Source organism: Gobius niger, assembly GCF_951799975.1.
Source record: "Gobius niger genome assembly, chromosome: 10".
NCBI lineage: Eukaryota > Metazoa > Chordata > Actinopteri > Gobiiformes > Gobiidae > Gobius > Gobius niger.
The window spans coordinates 14,190,855-14,213,502 of NC_136861.1; the positions used below are offsets into that span (position 1 = coordinate 14,190,855).

General features: G+C 40.9%; 1 protein-coding gene and 1 long non-coding RNA gene across 2 annotated transcripts in view; one reads left to right on the top strand and one right to left on the bottom strand.

Moving 5' to 3' along the window:
• The window catches only part of vat1 (vesicle amine transport 1), a 64,596-nt gene extending 47,183 nt beyond the window's left edge, over nucleotides 1-17,413 (top strand). The window contains exons 5-6 of the mRNA XM_079564500.1: nucleotides 2,487-2,728; nucleotides 13,714-17,413. Of these exons, the coding sequence (XP_079420626.1) occupies nucleotides 2,487-2,728; nucleotides 13,714-13,995 (524 nt within the window). The 3' untranslated portion in view covers nucleotides 13,996-17,413. The remainder of the gene's footprint in view (nucleotides 1-2,486; nucleotides 2,729-13,713) is intronic.
• Nucleotides 17,414-18,418: 1,005 nt separating this feature from the next.
• On the bottom strand, nucleotides 18,419-19,778 carry LOC306969055. The gene is made up of 2 exons (XR_013793296.1): nucleotides 19,730-19,778; nucleotides 18,419-19,698 (listed from the first exon to the last, which is right to left on the bottom strand). It is a non-coding gene; the product is annotated as an uncharacterized lncRNA (long non-coding RNA).
• Nucleotides 19,779-22,648: the final 2,870 nt, after the last annotated feature.

Sequence of the window (22,648 nt, forward strand, 5' to 3'; positions counted from 1 at the left end):
GAAATATTTGCGGCTTGTGCTGTCAGTATTCCTTGGCCATTTTCATGCAGTGTTCATCTCCGAATTTAGTTTCCAAAAACTTGTACCAAGAACTTAAGCATGTGAGGTTTGGACTCGGATCAACAGCAGCCTATTTATTACAATTTCTGCCTTCACAAAGTCCGATAACTTGACAGTTTATTGAAAAATGGCTCCAATCTACTTGACCCCAGTGCAATTGTGCAAATGGAGACAGCTCGTAAAATGGTCAATAGTTCCCACATCGGCTACATGCAGCGTGGAGGAGCTTCCTGGTGGGCTGCGTGACCTCGGATCGCTCCAAGCCCCTCAGACTCCCTCTTGTTTGCGATGCCAATCTCGTAGGAGTTTACACGCTACAGTGGGCAGTGCCGGCATCCGCATGAACAGGGGCCACAGTCTGCATTTAGCTCCAGAAGCAGCCCTCACCCAAGCCCTCATTCAACCTTCAACCCCTCTGCATCCTGGGACATCTCTCTCTCCCTCTTATCACAAGTATGCGTAGTGAACAATGGGAGTCCTATGCAGCAGAACCAGGAATGTGTCTGTATTCTGTATGTGTTCTGTATGAGTTCAGGCCAGTTCGTCCTCTTTATACCCCCAGAGAGCAAGAAGAAGAGGTTCTGGTAGTGATTGTAGAAGTAAGTGAGGATGCAGGAGGTAGAGATGGGGCAGCACGATATGAGAAAAAAAAATGAACTGTCTTGATTATTGCAATAATTACAGATGAATTTTTCTTTAAATTGTCTCCAAACAAGATCTAGACAAAAATAAGCCTAAAATGGAATCAAATTAGAAAAACTCATGGGTTGAGAAGAACTTTTGCACATTCTTAAGTTGTGGTGCATATTTTTTAAAGACTTCAAATGAAGGACCTCAGGGATTTTGCGATAAATCCTGCTTCTTCTGAGTGGTATATATCACCTATTGTTCTTAATATATTGTGTGGCCCAAGAGCTGAAAAGAGTTGAAGCCAAAGAGAAAAAATATTGTATAGTGGTTATAAAATTCATCAGGTAGTTGTGGAGATACAACTGCAGAAAGTCCATATGGGTCAGTAATAGCTATAGAAGAAGTGGGAACTTTTATGTACATGGAAGGTTAAGGGCCTGCTGGAGGAGAGTTGCGGAGATGTTGCAACTGGGATTGATTGCGCCTATACAGAGGGCATAGCTCACCGGCCTTGAGACTCGGTGGAGACTCGAGTTGCTGCTGGTCACGGAGATGTCTCTGAGACGTCCCCTGGAGATAAGGCAAGTTCTCAGTGAAAAGGACCGGGTTTGATTTCAGCGGAGACTTTTTCAAGTCAAGTCAATGATCTCCGATGATCTCATGCTGTTGGTCTTAACAGCTTGAGACCAACAGCATGGTCTTAAGCTGTTGTGGCAACACTGCGTACACTATTCATTGTCCTCAACCTGTGACGTTTCTGTGACGTTCTGCAATGTCTCCATGCAGTTTCAGCTGAAATCAAACCTGTTTGTTTTTACCGAGCCTACCTGGAGACTCGTCTTATCTCCAGGAGACATTTTGGAGACATCTCCGTGACCAGCAACAACTTGGCTTTCCAACTAATCTCCAGGCTGGTGAGACAGGCCCTTCAGTGAACTTCCTACAACACCTTTTCCATTTACTTTTTGAAAAATAATGGATTTCCAGAAACCATTTGCAATGAACAGAATGTGTTGTTTTTTATTTGCTCCTGTTAGTACTCATTGAATTAGGAAAATGAGCAATAGTTTTATCAGTGGAAAAGGCACCAGGAATCGGGTGCTGCTATGTTTCATGGAAGCGGAGGAGGAGGGATGTGAGGAAGTGGTGACAGTGGGAGCTGAGGTGCTGAAGAGGGTTTCAGAGTGTGAACTGGAGGTGAGAGCCTGAGAAAAGAGAGGCTGAACAAATAGAAGACTGTACTGTAACAATCCTCCTAGTTAACTCTCTTTGCCAAAAGCTTTCATTTTCAAAAAGGTAACAAAACTCTTAGATATGTTTTCACATTTTTTTCAAGGTCTCAGAGTTTTGTATAGTTAAGTTTGTATAATGAATCCCTTTCCAACCTTTAAATGTTTCTTGTTAGTAGGTTTTATGGCACTTATAGCCTTTTGACATTAGTAATACATATAATTTGTCATATTCATTTCGAGTAATAGTTCAAGTTATCTTTATTGTCAATGTAAAACTAAAACTAAATATATAGGATTATAATGTATTTTTTGGGGGAAGGGAGGGCAGAGAAAGGAGAGAGTTCAGCTTTCTGACAGCACAATGGATGCATGGATACACTCAGGTCACTATGACTGTGCTTGCCATAGTGACCTGAGGGATTTGCAGGTGAGACAGGTGCAAAAGTGCTGAATGGAGAAGAGTGTGACACAGGTGATCTTCTCAGCTGCTCTCACTATGTTGTGTACCACAACTCATTTGTGTAGTTATACATCAACTGAGAACGCTCTTGAATTCTCTCGCAGGTGCGGCGAACATGTTGGCGGGTCAGAAGAAGAACCTGATCGCGGTGGCTAAGAACTGGTACCACCAGTTCTCCATCCACACGCTGAGCCTGATCCAGGGGAACAAGTCCGTGTGCGGGTACCACCTGGGATACCTGGACGGAGAGACGGAGCTCATCACCCAAACCATGAACACTCTCCTGGACCTCTACAAACAGGGCAAGGTCAAGCCCCGCATCGACTCCACCTGGCATCTCGAACAGGTACGTCTTAAAACTGTCTGAAAATAATATCGCGTTTTGCGCACAGTTGTCCCAAGGTGAAAGACTCAGAAACGCTGGTCAAAATCTGCTGCTTAACTTTACTTGCTGATACCACAATGCATATTAGAACCATCCATCTTTTATCTATAGCCACTGTGTGCTCATTAGGGTAGTTCTATAGACCCTTTAATTGTTTATAAACATTCCTGGTTTAGCTGTTGTCATAGTAACAATAAACAAATGTCTAACTGTTGTTGGAAATATCAGATAAAACTTATTTTATCGTCTTAAATGACATGTAGTTTCACACTTCATAATAATCGCTAGTTTTAGTTTAATCTTTCCCTTGATCACTTTCTACCTCCAGCTGAGGCAGGAAGTGACTGATGATGTAAGTCCCGCCTACTTCCAGTCCTTGCCGGGTGGTGGAAGTAAAAATCCCATTCATATTTTGCATCAGATATACAATATTACACTCTTTACTCCGGTCTTAACTGAGCACATTTTCTCCAGTTCGGCCTTACCCAAATCTAAAAGCTTCTGGCAAAATTGCATTGAAATTGAGATGAAAGATGAAATGCAGCAAAAAGAGTCAAAAATATGCCAAAAATAGAAACAAAAACGTGACAAAAAAGTGACAAAATGATTAAAAAATGTGTCCAAAAAGTGACAAAAAAAGACAAAAAAGTGACAAAACGTGACAAAAAATCTACAAAAAAGTGACGGCAACAATGCAAGGAACAAATCTTAGATCAGTTTTGTAGGTCTGCACTTTCAAATGAGGCGTTACTGTAGCCTGTAGGTTGTAAGCACCAGTCACGAAGCATTTAGATTTGGGTAAAGCCAAACTAATCAGCTATGAGCAGTTAGTCAAGTCGCTCTGGTCTGGAAATAATGTTGTGTTATATATTCCTAGATTACTCCAAGTTGAAAGACACACATTTGCAACATTTGACCTCGGTAGCCTTTTTGCATGAGCTCTTTTACAAAACATTTCTTCTAATATAAAATTTGTTTTTATCAAAGTAACCTGAGTGCAAAAGGAAATCGAGACCTGCTTTGACAAGGCATGTTTCTCTCTGGGTTTGCCTGTTGGGGCTCCTGATTTTCCAGAAGTCAAGACTTGAGGATCACGAGAAGCACCACAAAGTTTATACATATTAAGCTGTATAATTATTGACTCATTTTAAATTCCTTTGTTGACACCGTTTTGCAAGTTTGAGCATTTAGAGATGTTTTTTGTTTGTCTGCGTCTAGTTTAGTAAACCCCAGAAGGTGTTTTGATTTTGAGCAGGTTTAATGAACATTATAGCTCACATTACAAAGCCGATCCGCCCCAGCGCACTGTGGTGTTGTTATGGAAAATGGCATCCTCAGTGAAAAACAACCTGGCCCATAAATCCATTTGCCGACTGAATTACATGGCAAGTATGTGATAAAAAAAACATGTGTTGGGCGGTTCTTGTTTTGTTGATATACAGTGTAATGATAAGGACTAGATGTACCATACATTTTGTTAGCGAGGCGTATACTCTTAAAGCTTATTACTGTCAATACATCACAGCATGTTGCTCCAGTGCGGACTTTATTGTGTAAATTGTGTTGAAATATCCAGCATTGTTCTGCTGTTCAAGTTCAATAAAGGTTTTAGAAGTTCAATAGAGCAGCGTTATTGTACTCTGGAGGCTATTTTGAAAAGGGTTGTGCTGTAAATAAAAGGCCAACACCCAAGAGAGGTAACAATTTTTGAGAGAACTATTGCCTTTTGTACTAATAACTACTGGTTAAAACTATTGTGTCTTTTAGAAAACCTGTTCTCTGATGTCTTACAGTGTATTGGACTTGATTTAGTATATTTTGAAGCCTTCTTTTAACACAATTTGCTGAGAAACAAGCTATTTTTGTTGTTGTTTTGTTTAAATTTAATGTATGGTTTAGTAGATCTACTCTCCCCACCCTCACCTATGGTCATGAGATTTGGGTAATGACCGAAAGGGCAAGATTGCGAATACAAGCGGCCGAATTGAGTTCGTTCGCAGGGTTGCTGGGCGCACCCTTCGAGACCGGGTGAGGAGCTCAGTTACCCAGGAGGAGCTCGGAGTAGAGTCGCTGCTCCTTCACCTCGAAAGGAGCCAGCTGAGGTGGCTAGAGCATCTGTTTCGGATGCCTCCTGGTCGTCTCCCACAGGAGATGTTCCAGGCATTTCCTATTGGGAGGAGGCCTCTAGGAAGCCCCAGGACACGGTGGTGGGACTATGTCTCCGAGCTGGCCTGGTGTCACCTCGGGGTCGTAGCACCCGCGACCCGGATAAAGCGGAAGAAAATGGATGGATGGTTTAGTAGAATTGCAATACAATCACCACAATATTCAACACAGTTATCATATGTCACTTTTTGTCATATACAGCAGGGAAAAAAGTATTTGGCCAAAATCCAATAGAAAGTCTATGAGGAACTGACCAAATACATTTTTTCCCCACTGTAGTGCAACCCTAGGCACTATAATGATAATACTAGTAGTGGTAAAAGTAAAATGATAACAGAAGCTGTACCTGTGCTAGCGGTAACAGTTGAAGTCATGGTCATAGTATCACTATGAGCCTGTCACTTACTTCACACTCAGTACTGTTATTTTCCAGTTTTGTTGAGTGCTTTTACGTCCTCTTGTTCCGCTCTCTCGCCAGTCTCTCACTCCAACCCAAAAATAGAAAAACAAAATTGGCCAAGACTGTTTTCTGCAACCACTGTTTCATGAGAAAAATCTGAAATAACTAGAGCAACCAAAGCTTTTGTCGTTTTGTCTAACAATGACAATTATTTTCTCTCCGTTTCACTGACATTTTTGTTCAAATTCCCGAGTTAGCGGCTGATATCCCGTTTGCTAAAACACATCCACAAAGCTTCATATGAGCGGAAGCGTCCCATGTCTGCACAGTTCAGCAGATTGTATGATTTACGACAACATTTTCAGCTTATTCCGTATGATTCATTTCACATGGGTGCATTTGTACTTACAGCTGTGCCTTCCCCCGTTTGCAGATGAATACCAGGTGCTGTAGTGTCTGCTTAAAACCGGGCGTGGCTCTTGCTCTGTGAGACTGAGCGTGTAACTGTCCAGCTTTTTATTTGCTCAAGCCCCCGTTTGTCCCTGGGGGCGACACAAAATGATCTGCAAAAACTGTGTGCAAGTATCGAGCTGCATTGTGTGAAGGTCTTTTCACTAACAGGGACTTACCGTTTCCCATTACAGAGCTCTACAGTGAAAATGCTCTGACTCAAAATTGGGATCTCGAACCAGTCACTCGGGAGCTACCAAACTCTCTCGCTCCCAAAAGGCTTTTTACATTTCGTCCTTGATGATTCACTCTTCAGATGCATCTTCTTTTTGTTCTGAGCATGTTGAACACAGCCTGCCAACCTTTATGTATAGTAAAAGAGGAAAGTCTTTTTCTTTATTAAGTGGGAATGTCACCTCTGCTGCTCTCCGCCATGAACTCTTTCTCCACTTAAGTTGCATAGAGACACAAGTATCATAGCTCTCTGCCCTTCTTTTTAGATAAAAGTAGCTGCAGAGTAAAAAAAAGGTTGGAGACTAAAGGCTTAGAATGCAGAAACGGTCTTATTATTATCCAAATTTAGCCGTGCTCTGAATCAGAATCAGAATTGTTTTTATTGCCATTGTCAATTGTGCAACATGAAACATAAAACATGAAACTTGGTTGAGAAAATGATACTTTAAAAGTATAAGGTGCGCTTTCGAACTGAAAAAAGGCACGGTTTACCATATGTTCTGAAGACTTCTTGATAGGCCTATGTATATAGAAAATAACATGTATAATTTCCTGATGATATCTTTACATTTAAAGCAGTACTCGTTAACTTGTTTACCTTAATAAATCCTTGTCGTTGTCCCTCTGGGGGTAATACAAGTGTTAATGGGATGATTGGGGGGTCTTTCATCTCCCCCTGGTGTCTCTGGCCAGAAAACGACAATTGCAACTTTCCCTGCCACCGAGGCAGAGCACCAATACACACTAATGGAATCACAAAGAAGAAGCTAACAGGCTAACGGGCAAAGCTAACTATGGGCTAGCGCCACTTTAGCAGTATATTTACAGCCATGTTTGAGTGAAAAAAAAAAAATGTCCATTGTGTAATTGGACGTACAATATCCAACTTTCCCTTTGTTTTTTCTGTCAGTGTAGTATTTACTACAATTAATGAGTAAAAAACTGTAACATGCTACGACACCTGCATTGGCACTTATGGCCTCTAGGGGCATGAGTTACTTAGTTCTGCTTTAACGCCTTTTGCGCTTACTTCCTCTAAATCAGTGGTTCTAAACTGGTGGGTCGGGACCCAAAAGTGTGTTTTACGGAATCACAATAGGTTGCAAGCCTTTTCTTGAAATATGTTCCGCCTGAAACAGCATAGAAACACTGCCAGAGTTAGATTAGATTTAGACTTTTTTTCTCATATGCAGGTCAACACATAGTCAACAGTACAATGAAATGTACTTGGATGAGACGAACCTGTCAACTCACATATATGATCAAAAATATTAAAACAGTATAATACACACAATCTTCATTCAGCCACACTCACATATTGAAAAGTGCAAAAATAGACAGGAGGAGGGAAACATATTGCACAAACAATCCTTTGACTCCTAGTGTGTACTTGTTTTGTACTATTTAACTTGACATAATGACATTTTAATTACGGTCGCAGCTTTTCATCCCAAGGTAAATTGTAGGTCCCAAAGCAATACCAGTTGAAAACCGCTTTAGCGCTTCCTTCCTCTAAATAATCCATACTCATTTTGTCATTGCCATCTTCACCATATTGAGAGCTAAACCCAAACAAACCATAGGTACCCTCCTTGGCCCACAGGTTGCACCGCAGATAACATCCCTACCTCTGCCTTCATCTTTCCATATTTTCTTTAAGCTTATTGACTTCCTCACCGTCTCGTTTCCTCCCGTCTTGTTTCTATGGAGACATGCTGTGGCCGCTGCGTGCGTCTGTCTCTGGGAGGGGCCTGATGTATAAAAAGACAAGGAAGACTCAACAAGAGCGTCATAAAAGCTGTTTTATTATTATGGATATTAACTTGGATAGGTGCGAACAATAAAGGGCCTTTCCTGTTGTAAATGAAAGAGCAGGGTGGCCATAATAACGAACGGAGCCTGATAAACACGGTGCTGATGCCACGCCCTGACCCCATTCATCAGACGGCATCCTGCTCCAAAGGCCACAGTGTCCGCCACTAATCAATTACACGTGCTCGTCGGCCGGGGATTTCAATTAGAGAAACATCTTCAAAAAGTCTTAGGCAGCACCGATCTCCTCCAAGGCACTGCTTTTAGCAAGCGAGAGTGAACATACAGTGCTCAGACATTCTCTCACTTTACAAGGCTTTTAAGAGTCTTTCATTGACGTTTCTCACACTGTTTCTTTGAATGCCTGCAGCTTTGAATGCAGCACACATTCACTGAGGAATTGTTTCAATAAGCATCTGCAATGTAAAAATTATACTTTATATGCATTTGTAGCATTTATACGTGTACAAAGATTTTTCTGAAATTTCTGGACTCAAAAGACATACTATATTTTTAGAGGCTATGATTATGGAAAGTTATATTATGATTATTATAGTTGGTGATAATCATTTATTCATTTTTCTTATTTTTGTTTGTTTTCTTTTTTTGTTTTGGAAAATTAACAATCATAAAACCTGTGACAGTTTTGTTGCCTCCACTTCTGATGTAAATTTACAACTATTCACCGCGATGTTGCACTGCTCCACGGGGGCGTAGAAGGAGGACCAGGGAGAGCTGGTTTGAAAGCTTAAAATCTCAGAAGGCCACAAGTTTTAACTTCTTTCTGTTCAAAAGTTATGTCTAACTTTGGCGATGTTGAAGATGGCGGGGCACTCGCATAGACATATTATTAATAGACTGTCATTCCTCACTAATCCCCGTTTACCACAATGACCACGTTCGAAGGGGAAATCATGGCGGATTTACAGACTCCTCCTCCCCAGCTCTGATGAAGCATGTTCCTAAAAAGGGCAAAAGGGCGGGATCTTCACTGTAGACTCGGCCCTTGCGTGACGTGCAGTTCGCGCAGTTTCAATGCCAACAGTCCAAACCTCATTAGTACGAGATTCAAAAATGTTCTCACGAAGACCAGCCTGGTTTATTTAATTGTAACTAACCCAGCGTTATCACAGGAGGAATATCTAGTTGTAGAAAATTTTGGAAAATTAGAAACCAGGCTTTAAAGTTGTTTTTAACGTATCAAGTGCAATGCATTCCAATGGGAGACTAGCGGCTAGGGCGGTACTACAGCAATGGCGGAGCAATGGCGGCCCCAAGTGTCGTCCCCACAAAGCGGAGCAGCCAGCAGCCATTGGGCACTCTCCTGGGAGTGTGACCACTGTGCAAAGCCTTCTCCAGCACATCTCAAAGATTCTCAATGTGGTTACATTTTAGACTCTGTGGCGGCCAATCCATGTGTGAAAATAATGTCTCCTGCTCCCTAAATCACTCTTTCACCATGTGAGCTCGATGAATCCTGGCATTGTCATCTTGGAATATGCCCGTGCTATCAAGGAAGAAGAAATGCATTGATGGAATAACCTGGTCATTCAAGATGTTCAGCTGATCTTGTTGTTTGGGCACATAGTGTTGTTGAACCTAGACCAGACCAACTGCCACAACCCCATAACAGTTAAATCCAGGTGGTGACTTTTTTGTTTGTCAGAGGGTGTATTATCTCTGTTGCTTGGGCATGAGCGGTTTTGGAAAAATATCTTTGTGATTACACTTTGATTGTTTACGCCCTTTGAAGATTTTCTAGAACACATTTCATTACCAAACTGGAGCAATGTTTCTTTCAGCTTTACGAGTTGCTTTACGTTGCAAGCCTCTCTCTCTCCCTCCCTCTCTCTCCATCTCTCTCTTGTTGCTGCGTACCAAAGTCGTCAGGGCCACGTTTTCAGGCTTGACGTTGCTAAGAGATGGCCCTGTTGCCTTGGCGTTGGTCGTTAGGTGGTCCGTTCGACTCAAGGAGGAAGAAGAGATGGAGACAGGAGCAGATAGCAGGCAGAGAGAAGTGGTCAGAAGGCGTGGCCGAGGGGTGATTATAGCATTACGGAAATTTCCCTCGCTCTAAGGTTAAACTCAGGATATCCGGCTAGAATTTGGACATTTTGCCGTGATCTAGAGCCAGTTTTAAGGCCTTCATCTCCCAAATGACCAGACAAATGACCGTAACCCCCCATGGAAAATGTGTTTTATATCATTTCAAGCAGCAAAACATCAACACTGTGTTGGATTATATGTGTGTCAAATATCATGCTGTTCCTCTCAGTAAAAATATATATATTAAATAAATAAGTAAGTAAGTAAGTAAGTGTTTTATTGCCATTGTACAAGCGTGCTACAAAATAGTGTTCAGGGGTCAGTCCAGTGTCCAATTCTTATATACACTGTCTCATGGTTCAAACCGGGCCTGACAACATAGCTCCTGGATCATTCTGGCTCTCAAACCCCTCCACCACGTTAAGGTGGCGATTCCAGGAGGGGGGGCGGCCAATCCATGTGAGAAAATTTTGTGTCATTGAACCACTCTTTCACAACCTAATGAATCCTGGAATTGTCATCTCGGAATGCCATGAGGGAAGAAGAAATCCATTGATGGAATATCCTGGTCATGTTCAGGTAGTCCGTTGATCTCATTCTTTGGGCCCATAGTGTTCCTGCTGAACTTACAACTGACCAACTGCAGCAACCCCAGATCATAAGTTAGTTAAATCTATGTGGTGACTTAAAAAATGCTAATAAAGAAATTTGAAGAGAAGAAACCACACACACAAACAAAAAAAAATCTATGTGGTGACAGCGCATCATGCTGTCTTTATTCATTATCTTCAAATCATCCTGGGACCTTCAGCTTAGTGCTTTGCAACTATTCACTATTCAGTCCTGACACACCTCTCTTTGCAAACTTCAACAATCTTCTTTCATTGAATACCGCACTGAATAGATTGAACAATGTCTTTAGGGCAAGGGTCTCCAACCTTTTGACTCCTCAGTTCTGCAAAATGAAAACAGGACAGAGCAACTTCAGAATACTTACCCACAGTAAATAAACGAAATGTTGGCAGATTGTGTTCAACGTATTCATAACTCAATCATTTGGTGCAAGAACTGAAAATTCACTGTAAAAATGTGTTGGTGCATGAATTGTTTTGCAACACCAGTAATCAAATTTGACTCAATAAACCTTTTGGCCGAACTGGAGAAAGCCTTTGGGGGGCTTCTTGGAAAGGGCTGAAGAACTCTTGGGCTACATTTTAGGAATGAGGGAGACCAGTCAAGACTTTCCTCTTACTGTAAATAACAAAATATAGAAATGGAAATTTTGTTATCGTCCTGCTTGCACTTACTTTCTTTATTGGGCTGCACAATATGAGAAAACATTGCAAACATCAATAACTGTCTTCAATCAAATCTTACGCGACTTGTTTTTTCATCAAATTGTGGGTTGTGGATCGAAAAAAAGGCTAAAGTGGAACTAAATCGAGACAATCAAGAAAAAATGTCTAATTCAGATGGAAGACCCCAGTGATTTTGTGGCTTCTTGCGATATGGATATTGCGATCACAATTATGATATGATATACTGTGCATCCTTGTTCCTTTACATACAGTAGTGTTGGGCCTCATACAAAACCTTGTAAAGTCCCATTCGTTTAAGCTTCTACCTCGTCTTGTTTTGGTCTACGAAGTTATGTTCCACACGCCTTTTTCGCTGCTGCACTTTCATTTCCTTTCAAAGATTATAACTGTCTCCACCGACAATGCGATTTCTCATACACTGCACATTAGGCAAGAGCACGGGCCACGTAATTTGTTTTACTGTGAGAAAGCAGTGGGAACAGCGTCATCCCAGAGAGCAGCCTGCATATGGTTTTAAGATTATGTTGGAGGAATGCTACAGCTGCTACTACAGAATGTAATAAGTGCATTTGCCTTTTGGACGCAATGTTCAATTTCTGTCCTTACTCAGCATTCAACTCAGAACTTTCACAAACACAGGTGATCAAGGAAACCAGACGCAGTATTGGAGATTGCATTACACATTTACATCTATGTACACAAACAATCCAAAGCATAATAATCCCCTTCTGCCATGGTAACATTTCACCAACGAAAGCCAAGTAACACCTGCCGAAGCTTGTAAAGTGTTCCATTTCTGTAAAGTTACAGTATGTGACTGAAATGTTAAAATCCAAAGTTTTACAAGACAAAAACCTGAGCCCTTTGAAAGCACTTTAAATCACAGTCCTTAACAGAGCTGCTGCCACTGTTTTGGCAGTTCATCAAAGTTAGGATCTTGTTGCCGTGAGACAACGGTGCCACCCACAACGTGATTCTTTCTAACACATTCACACATTTATGTATTTTTTTTATTGCATTTAGGAATTCATGAAATGGTTCCGGAGCTCCTACAATCCACCTCTTATCCACTGTAAGCTGATTCTATGGGGTTTAAAAAACTTGTCTTTTGCATTTGATCCATTCCTTCTTAGTTAAGTTATATACCTTTTTTTTTTTTATTCCTAACATTCCTAATGCCTTTCTAACATCACAATTCTTCACAGGAATGAGTTTACAAGCATGTTTCAAAACTTTCAAGGTCACTTTATCAGGATCACTGTCACAATAATACTTACAACAGTGTTCTACTTTCACAATTCACTTTTAATTCCACTACCTGGGGAAAATATCAGGTAAAGGGGCTTTAAGTGTCACTATGAGGTTTATCCATCCATGGATGGAGCTGTTGTCCTTGAGAAATATGCCATTTAAAGCTTTTATTATAGAGTTCGGGATGGAATGTTCTAAATTCACTGTTACCATAGAGATCTTCCATGTTTGTGGGTTCTAGCAAACATCAGTTAAAAATGATCCATTAGTGACCGAGTAACTACTGGTAAATACATCTTATACACTGTACTGTCCATTTGTTTTAAAGTCTCAACCCCCACCTTAACCAAGCTCATTTTCTCTAGTTCACCTTTACCCAAATCTAAAAGCTTCTCGACTGAAGAGCCACAGTGCAATGCCTAATTTGAAAGCTGAGATCTGCAAAAGTGATCGTAACTTTTTTGTCACATTTTTGAAGTATTTTTGTCTTGTTTTTTGTTGCTTTTTCATCACGTTTTTGTCACTTTTTGGTGTATTTTATGTTGCTTCTCCGGCACGTTTTTTGATGCTATTTTTTTGCTTTTTCATCCTGGTTTTGTCACTTTTTGTCACGTTTTTGTCACATTTTTGTCACATTTTCCTCTCTATTTTGTTGCTTTTTTTAAGCTTTCAGATTTGGGTAATGCCAAACTGGAGAAAATGTGCTCGGTTAAGGCTAATGTTAATGTAATCAACTCCAGTACTATACCTTTTATAATCTCCATTAGTTTATTATGGAATAAGCTCCAATGCTGCTTAGCGATTTGACATCATGATCCTGAACTCTACACAGAAAACTGTATCACATGACATATCCGAGGCAAACAGGGCAGTTCTTTCTGAGAGAGAGAAGGTGGATGGGTTCATATCATAGGATGGGTGTAGTGAAAACCTGGAAAAGACATTTTAAAATTCAACCACGCCATATGTCTGGTCGATTTGGGTGCTTTTTTTTTTTTTTTCAAAGACACATTGGCTGTAGCTGTTGATACCTGGCAACCGTGGTTTAGCCAATTAAAATGTGCAAACAAAACTGTAACTGTAGAATTGCACACTCTATTGAAGAAAATGATTCCTTCTTGGATGATGCAAAGTATAAAATTTTGTGACCAAATGGTAAAGAGACGCTCACTTGGCCGGGGCTCGCTGGCTGCTTCTATCGTTGCATACATTTTATTGCTTTATTGTTGCCTTTTGTGTCTCTCATTCCTTTGCTTCTGCGTTTCTAGGTTGGCGACGCCATGAGGAAGATGCAGGAGCGGAACAACGTTGGCAAAATCATCCTCACCACGGAGCCAATGCCCGAGGAGGAGAAGAAGGAGGAGACCAAAAAGGAGGACAAGAAAGAGGACAAGAAGAAAGAAGACAAGAAGAAAGATGACAAGAAGAAGGACGATGCCAAGAAAAAGGAGGAAAAGAAAGAGGAGAAAAAGGAGGAGAAGAAGGAGGAGAAGAAAGAGGAGAAAAAGGAGGAAAAAAAGGAGGAGGAGCCTAAGAAAGAGGAGAAATGAAGGACTGTGGGTAGTGGAGTTTCTGTCCTGGGAACGGGGGGCGTGGTCTGGTGTGGTGTGGGGGAGGCAGGGTGCATTTCCCGGAGGTTCTTTACGGAATATTTTAGGATTCACTGTTACCTATACAATGTTTTGCCCATAAAGTTGGAATAATATTTTGAGACTGAATGTTATTTTGCCTAAAAAATCCACCATGTCTTCATTCACGTAGTTTTGAGTGATCCCTTTTACTTTAGTCGTTTGTTCTTCTACTGCTGAAGCGCTGGACTTTGCTTGCGTTATAGATCTGGAATCTGGAAGTTTCCTCCGCATTTTCAAAGACCATAAACCATCTTCAAACCCGCTCTGCGTTCAAACTACATCTACTGATTTGTTAGCATGCCATTGACTAATATTGGAGGTTCGTACGTTGTTCTTAGCCGTGTTTACTTCGCCCTGCTGCCAGCGGAGGGCGCTCCAAGGATACGTCTAAGATAAGTTTCATGAAGTTTTCTGCTCCTAGTGTGCACTACCAACCAAGCTAAACTGCAAGACGTTATTGTTTGACAGCAGTGATTATTGTTTTCACGACCAAATGCATTACTTATCGCGCTGTGTTTCACAACGCAAAAAATATTATTCCAATTTTGTGCGCAACAGTGTATTTTACATCCAAATGACCACTGTCCTCCTCTGTCATATCAACTCCTGTGCTGATTTCCCAATGCAAAGTGTAGCCTCTTTTAGACGGCGCCAAACGTTTTCTCATCTTTCAGATCGAGAAGCAGAATCAAGCGTACACATCAACGTCCACGCATCCATATCAGTAATTAACACTACAGCAGTATTTGGAAACACACTATTGGATTATACTGTGAATAAAGTGCCGTCTAAAAGGGGCTATGTGTTCCTTGGGCCTGGTTTTACCCCCCCTAACGCAAATTTGTATGCACATTCACATTTACTGACATTTACAACATAGGGTTTATTTCAAATTAATGACAAACGTCGATTTCTCATTGCCCGTTTCAGACGTGGAGCTTTAAGAATATGCAAGTCAGATAGGGCTTTTGCTCCGATTTCTTACAATTATACGTATGCAAAACCTGTATGCAAGCCATTCACCTGTAGACGCCACGCCTTATTGGTTGAAACGGGACCCAACTTGCGCAAAGGCAATCTCTAATGCTCAATTTGACTGGTAGGAAATTAGGTGGGATTTTTTACTAACAAGATGCTGTTAAAGCTAAATAGACTGCCACATGTCTGGTCAGAAAGGTACATGTTTTTGTATTAGGGCTGCATTATCATAACGAAAAGGCAACGATGCTAAAATGAAACTAAATTAGAAAAAAAACATAACTGGAATGGACATTTTGCACATTTTTAAGGTATCACATGTCTGTCAGTTTGGGCTGTGTTGGCAAAAATGTGTAAATATCCAAAGTACTATTGCGATTCCAACAATTTGGCGATATATTGTGCAGCCCCGATAAATACAAACGACTTACAAACCCAATAACTGCAAATACCAGTGAATAATCTGCATGTAAATTTAGTGGTGAAGTTTCAAAAAGTCCAGGCCTTAACAAAAACCACATATTCCCTTGACGACACCGGTCCATGCCTGCTCCATAGCCCCGCCCACTCCTCCCCTCCCCTCCCCTTCTGCGCCTCACCTCCGACTGTGCTAAATCGGCTCGCTCAGATTTCTACCTGTCTCACTCCTCTCTCTCCCTCACTGGTTTCACCCCAAATCCCTCTCCTTTTTAACCCCCTCCCACACATACAGTACTCCCAAACCCCTTCTACAGCACCGGACCCATAGACGAGAACGGAGACGAGCGATTCGACCAAACCCCGTCCCGCGCTTACAACCGTCGAAAAGCATTAGCATCCACGGGCTAATAGGCGAATCTTGTCGAACTTACTCTGTTTTTTTTTTTTTTAAAGGTCTTTTTAATGCACGAGCTGCCTTTGAATGCTGCTAAACCTAATAGAGCCACTGCCTGCGCTTGCTTGAATATGAATTATTTCCCTTATAATGAGCCTTTCTTTGCCGCCTTGAATGGGGAGGGAGAAATCATTGCTCAGCTACTTCCCCCATAGTTACGGCTTTTTTTTTTTCCCTTTCTCGCCGACCAACTGTTGGCAACGAGCAACCGGTCCCAATTAAAAGAGAAGTTTGTCTCTGGATTACACTCTTGTACAGTCAATGTAATGAAAGAGGGAGCTGTGGGGATGCAGTAGTCACACATTCTCGCTAAAAAAACCCATAGCATTCCTGAATGAATTTAATATACAGTATGTACTTCTTCAGAACAATGATTTGCATATTGTTCTGCAGCACTACTCAGATGCCTCGTAATTTATTCAAACTTGGCTCCGGCGAAAAGTACATTGCCTCGTGGCCTTATGCGATAAAAGATTGTTGTTGTTTTTTTAAATGGCATTTCAATTGATGACATTGCACCACATGTTCATCATCTACGACATTACGTTAGATGCCATTCCCGACGCTACCCTACCCCTATTCGGGACTGGCACTGGCGCTGTAACGTTGGCATTCGATTCACTGATATTGTAAATATTTTACCAACACTTTCACGAGACTTGGAGTAACACCGCTTCAATCTCCCAAAAAAAAAAACACAAAACACAATGACACACACTTTTCGGTCAAGAGGAAGAGTTTATTTTCAGCTTTTTTTCACGCCGTCTTGTCGATGCGCCTGACCTGCGAGTAGAGCGTCGGTTCTCTCTCTCTCTCTCTCTCTCTCTCTCTCTCCTCTCTTCATTTGGTCGGCATAGCAACAGGCGTCAGAGATGGCACTGTGCTCTTTTCTCTCTCCCCTTGCGCTCCTCCCGCCTGCCTGTGTTCAGTCCTTTTTATCGTTACAGGCATTTTAGGGTACTTTTAGGACAAAAAAAAAAAAGATGAAGTTAACTTTCATTCGACAATGTATGCTACAACCACACTAGCACACTGCTCCCCTTACAAAAATCTTCTGTCGGCTAACACCTATAGCATGTTGCTGTATGTTTGAAATGTGATCTGCCCTTTCCTGACTCCTCCCCATTCATACACATCTGGAACTAGCATCAAAATTAAGCTGATATGTCCATAAAACATTATCTTTCGTGTCATTCCCCACTTTTGATGAGCCAAACCGTCACTGTAATCTCTTGTCCATACCTGTAAAAGCCTACAATGCATTTTAGCACATTGTTAGCATAGCATACGTTCTTGTGTCCAAAACAAATCAAGTCAAAAGTTACCTATAGAAAAAACGCTTTCTCCAGGACCAAATAAAAGCATCGATGACGAGACACCTTTACACCTCGCCTTGTCTGCTCTCTCGTCTATGTGTCCGGGGTCTCAGATGGTGACTAGTGACTTTGTACAAAACTAAAAGTAAAAAAGTGTTTAAAAAAAAAATGAATAAAAAAAAAGTTGTTGTGTTTGTTTAGCATGAGTGGCCTCCCTCATGTGCCGCGTGGTGTGCCATTGTGCGTGTGCGTGTGTGTGTCCTCAGGTTGTTAAAATGGGGTTTTAAAAAGCACCTATATCCGGCCTTTCCTTTCACTTGACCTACACTTCGCTACAGTACGACGACGTAGCATTTACCCCCTTATCCCTCTCACTTCTCTCACTCCTCCCCCTCCCCCCCCATGTCTGACAAGTGGCTTATGTTATGTATTGAGGACAGTCGGTATTTTTGCACTCTGCTCGCTGATTTAATGCACTCACAAGCTCGGCATCCGCACTCCGGTCCCCGTATGGCTTCAACAATTCCTTCGTATTGTTTGAAATATGGCAACAACAACAAAAAAAGCATCATACTTACGTGCGCTCTCAGTCGTCCAACAGCTTTCCAAACACAAATGCATCTCATTTTCACCGATGAGTACAGGAGCCAAAATGTATACTCGAGAAACGTTATCCAAGATCTGTAATTGGGTTTATAAACTTGGAACTAAAACACTCTGTTTGCATTGACTCTCAGTCGTACAGGAGATTTCCATTGCAGAGAAGGGTTGAGCAAGTCGTAATCTGCGCTGGGTTGTTTGTCCTTACGAAGATTGACCCAAAAAACATTTCGACTGGACATTTTTACATAGTTGGCCGACGTTTCGAGAGTCATCCAACTCTCTTCTTCAAAGGGCAACTATGTAAAAACGTGCTGTTGAAATGTTTTCATAACTTTTGGTGCAGTCTGACAAGTTGTTGTGAAAGGCGAAAACAAACTTCACTAAGCAACCAACCCGGTACAGATGATGGCTTGGAACGACTCCTGAGCGACTGAGAACCGACACAACGACATTGTGACCAAGTTTAGACAATTAACAGCTTATCTTTCAAGTTTCTCTCCACATGAATTATTTGCCAGTTCAGTAGTTGATTTGTTATCACTAACTAAAATTATTTCAAGTGCAATTCTCCTACCTAGCTAGCATAGATTTGCTAGCATAAATGAGCATAAACCAGAAATATGTGGACTAATGGACAAATCTGGACCCGAATGAGCTCAAAACTTACCAAGAATGAAGATTAATGCTCCTATTTCAAGTCAGGTAATAAAGATACTCCCTTTCCCCCCCACTAGTGTTCTCTTGTGTGGCAGACAAAACCCAAAACGCGCTCGCTCCGACCGTCCTCTTTAGCGGTGGTGGTAAAAACGCGGAGTGGATTTCCCGTCGGACCGGATCGGAGTGCGAATGCCACGCGACGCTGGTGTGTGGGGAGCGACTGTGTAATGTCGGCCTATGGTTAGTGTTGTTCTAATCTGCTGGACTCCCTTTGTGAACCTGTGGATGGTGCCATCGCTTCAAAAGATAAAAAGAAGAGTATGTTTTACTGAAATATGTTGCTTTATTTTACATTTCTATGATTTGTTTCTTTGTTCGTTTTCTGTTTCCCGAGGGTTTAAAAGTTGAAAGCTCATGAAAAATCTAATGTCCAGGGACCTGTCAAAAAAACAACAACGTGCACTCCTTATTTTTATCTTTTTCTTCTTGAAATGTAATCTGTTGGTCCAAACAAAAAAAGAAAAAAGAAAAACAACCATGTGTGCCAAATTGTATGTATGTACTTTCTCCTCTGTCAATGCTTTGGATATTAACAGTGCATAAAAAAAATATTAAGACAATTCTGTTTTTTTGGATGCATTCTCAGTCAGCAAAAGTGTGTCTAATTTGTGTCCCAAATACAGGTGCTTTTTTTGCAATTTATCAAATGACTGGTGCAGATCATTCGGGTGTTGACTGACTTAATGGTTTTACATCAAAGCAAATCAACGCATTTCTCAAACTTTCACTGTGGTAACTCAGCATTTGCACCGGGCAGGGTTTCCTGAAGGCCAGGGATATGAAGATTGACAAAATTACATTTATTATAAAGCTTATTGAACGCTTATTGAAAGACAGTTGGATCTCTTTAGGGAATATAATTTATGTCATAATTATAGTAGTAGTACAGCTGCCCATAAATTATCCAAAATCATACCATACCATATTTATTGTAATATTTAACAATAGTATTAGTCTGGATAAAGTTATGCTGCATTATACTACAACACTAGAAAAACAACACTAGAAAAAATGCTATGTTGTCTTGGATAGAAATGACTTAAAGTGCTTGAAATATTGGGATTGTGCTGTATTTGAGCAAATTGTTTTTTTCTTACACTGTAAAAGGTTTATCGTAGATTTTACAGTAACCTACTGGCAACGGGGTTCCAGTATATTACTGTACTGCCAATTACACTAGTGATACTGTGTATTATTACTACAGTAACACTGTACCATAGTGATACTGTAATGTGAACTACACTTCGTTCCTGCAACAGTATTACTATTGTAATATGAAGTAAGTTACAGTTTTGTCTCATTTCATGTGTTTTTGTCTTGTGCACAAGTTAATTTCTCTGGTTTTAAGCAAAAACAATGCTGGCAATCTTATTTCAAGACAGTCCAATCCTACTCCAAATCAGCATAAATTGTCTTAATTCAAGCACTTTTTAAGCATTTAATCAAAGATAAGATGGTCATTTTCAAGTCAAGGAGCTATAAGCAGTGACATGACCTTGATAAAGTGTCTTTGTTTTTAATATACTTCACATACTCCTCACTGATGCGTCGAGTTACAAAATCATTTGAGATCAACTATAGGCCAACCAATGTTAACTACAGTAGTTTCTTTGTCAATATAATGTGAAAAGCTTGAAGATTAGTTCTGCTAAATGTGTTTTAACAAAAGCATCCCATACTTGGTGTTCTTCTCAGTCCCATTCATATTCTAATAACTGCTTCTAAATAGGTTGTACAGTGCAGATGTTTTCACACTGTTACTGTCCCACACCTGCACAAACCCCATCGGTGTTCTATAATGGCCCCTCTCCCCTCGGCCCGGGCCAATCCCAGACGTGACATTTCCGCTTTGCATCCGATCCCTGTTCTCTAAAATCGGATCCAGTGCAGTCCCAACTCCCAACTCCCAACAGCAGCACCGGGGCCCACACCGCGCTCCAGTCTGTGCGTATAAAACACAGCACTGACATCTGGAATCCTCAGTCCATTAACATGTGGAAAAACGATTGTGATCTCAAGGCTCCGATATTCGTCTCTGTGTTGTTTTAGCCGAGGTGCCTTTGAGATGAAGTCAATCAATTACTCTGGATCGGAGCCGGTTTGAAGTTTGAACTCGAAAGTTAATCTACAGTAAAGTTTATTCGCCGAGTCATTCCAGATATGCAAGTGCTTCAAAAAGGCTTTCAAATAGAAGAAGGTATTCAAACATAGCATTATGAATCTGCATTACCAGCAGTGTGTTCACAAACTAGTTTTATGTGACAGGTCTGGACAAGGGGCTGGAAAACTTTTGGGATAAAAGGGGCAATTCTTCCCCTCAACCGTTTAATCTGTCAAAAGCCACAACCAATTTGAATGTTTAGTCCCAGCTTTGCTCTAGTTTAGACCGAACTTAATACTGGTTCAGAACTAGTTTATTTCTGGTTTATACCTGAATCTTAAAGGAGGGACATACTTTAATGTATATCAAAGAAAAAAACGTAGCGTAACTTAAGACATTTTGTTTCAGATAAGATAAGATAATCCTTTGTTATTTCCATCGGAAGGTTTCATTATACTTGGGAAAACATCATTGGGTATTTAAGTTGTGCTTAATAACACATAGACCTATTGTAACTCTACTTGGTAAAATCTTGGATTTAAAAAGGTAAAAAAGAGACATTTTCATGATGTAGGTGAATTTTTCATTAAAGGAACAGGCCACCGTTTTTCCATACTGTGATATGTTCTTACCCGAGCTTAGACGAGTTGATATGTACCTGTCTGGTCTTTTTGATCCCTGTTGAAGAGCTTAGTCGCTTCTAACTTCACCCCGTGTGGAGCTATAGGAATACATTGGAAGAGGCCAAATGCTAACAACATCTTTGGTCGTTTGGCGTGACTGAGGGCACGCACAAAGACCAGACATATCAACTCATCTAAGCTCAAGTAAGAACATATATCAGTATGGAAAAACGGTGGCCTGTTCCTTTAATTGTTGCTAACTCCATTTGCTCTGTCCAGTCTGCCAGGGCACGCCTGGAGGCACGTTACGCCCAGAGGCGTTCCTGATATCACCAAGTAATTAAGAGTCCAGGATCAATGTTAAAGTTGTTTGCCCAACCCAATGTTAGGGTTAGGCTGATTTGCTGGCTGTAACATTTGTCCTGGGCAAATAACTTTACATTGATCCTGGATTACCTAATTACTTGGTGATATTAGACCTCGCCCAAAATATTTACTGAAGTACAATAACATTACTTTTAAATAATTTTAATTTAATTAGACATAAAAGTAGTAACAAAGAACTCTAACTACTGAGTAACTGAGCATAAAAGTCTAATTTATGTTTTCGTAGAGACATAAAGAAGAGAGAATGCCATATAAATATACAAAAGGAAAACATTCTGAAGGACAAACTACACATAAACGATATCAGTTTTATGCATCGGCATAAAGCATTTGCTACTTACAGCAAGAGGAGTAACTTTATTTTACTCAAGATTCAAAAAAGTGAACAGATACTCCTTTATAATACTACTCATTTAGAAGTGAAAAGTACCGCATGATAAAACTACTCAAAGAAGTGCTTTATTCGGGTAAATGTAACTGAATACTACCCCTCTCTGGTTATTTCTATAGCATGTTGTGTACAGATCTCCGTTGCGGCTCATTAACCATTTTCTTAGGGAATAAGCCGCTCTTCCAGTCGTCTCAAATTGCCAGGTTTCTGCCAATCCACTGCCCTGTTTGTGCCACGCCTGCCCTACTGCCCTATTGCCTTCTGCCTGGTGGGCACCGTCACGCCGTAGCTGGTATTTCTCAACCTATCTCTGGGATTATGCTTGAAAACCCAGCATTGTTTCCTTTTTTTTTTGTTATAAATTTACAAAACAAACAAAATCATTTTCCTCAAGCTACTCCTACCCCGTCCACTTCCTGTCGTGAATTGTTTTGTCAATTTTCCTGGTCGACATTGTTCTTTAAATAAACCCTTTCAACTGATGCTGCTTTTGTGCTTGAGTTTGGTGCCAAGATGTCCACGAGGCACTCTACGGCTTGTAACGCTTCAGTGTGTAATGTTACCATATGCCTTACATGTTTT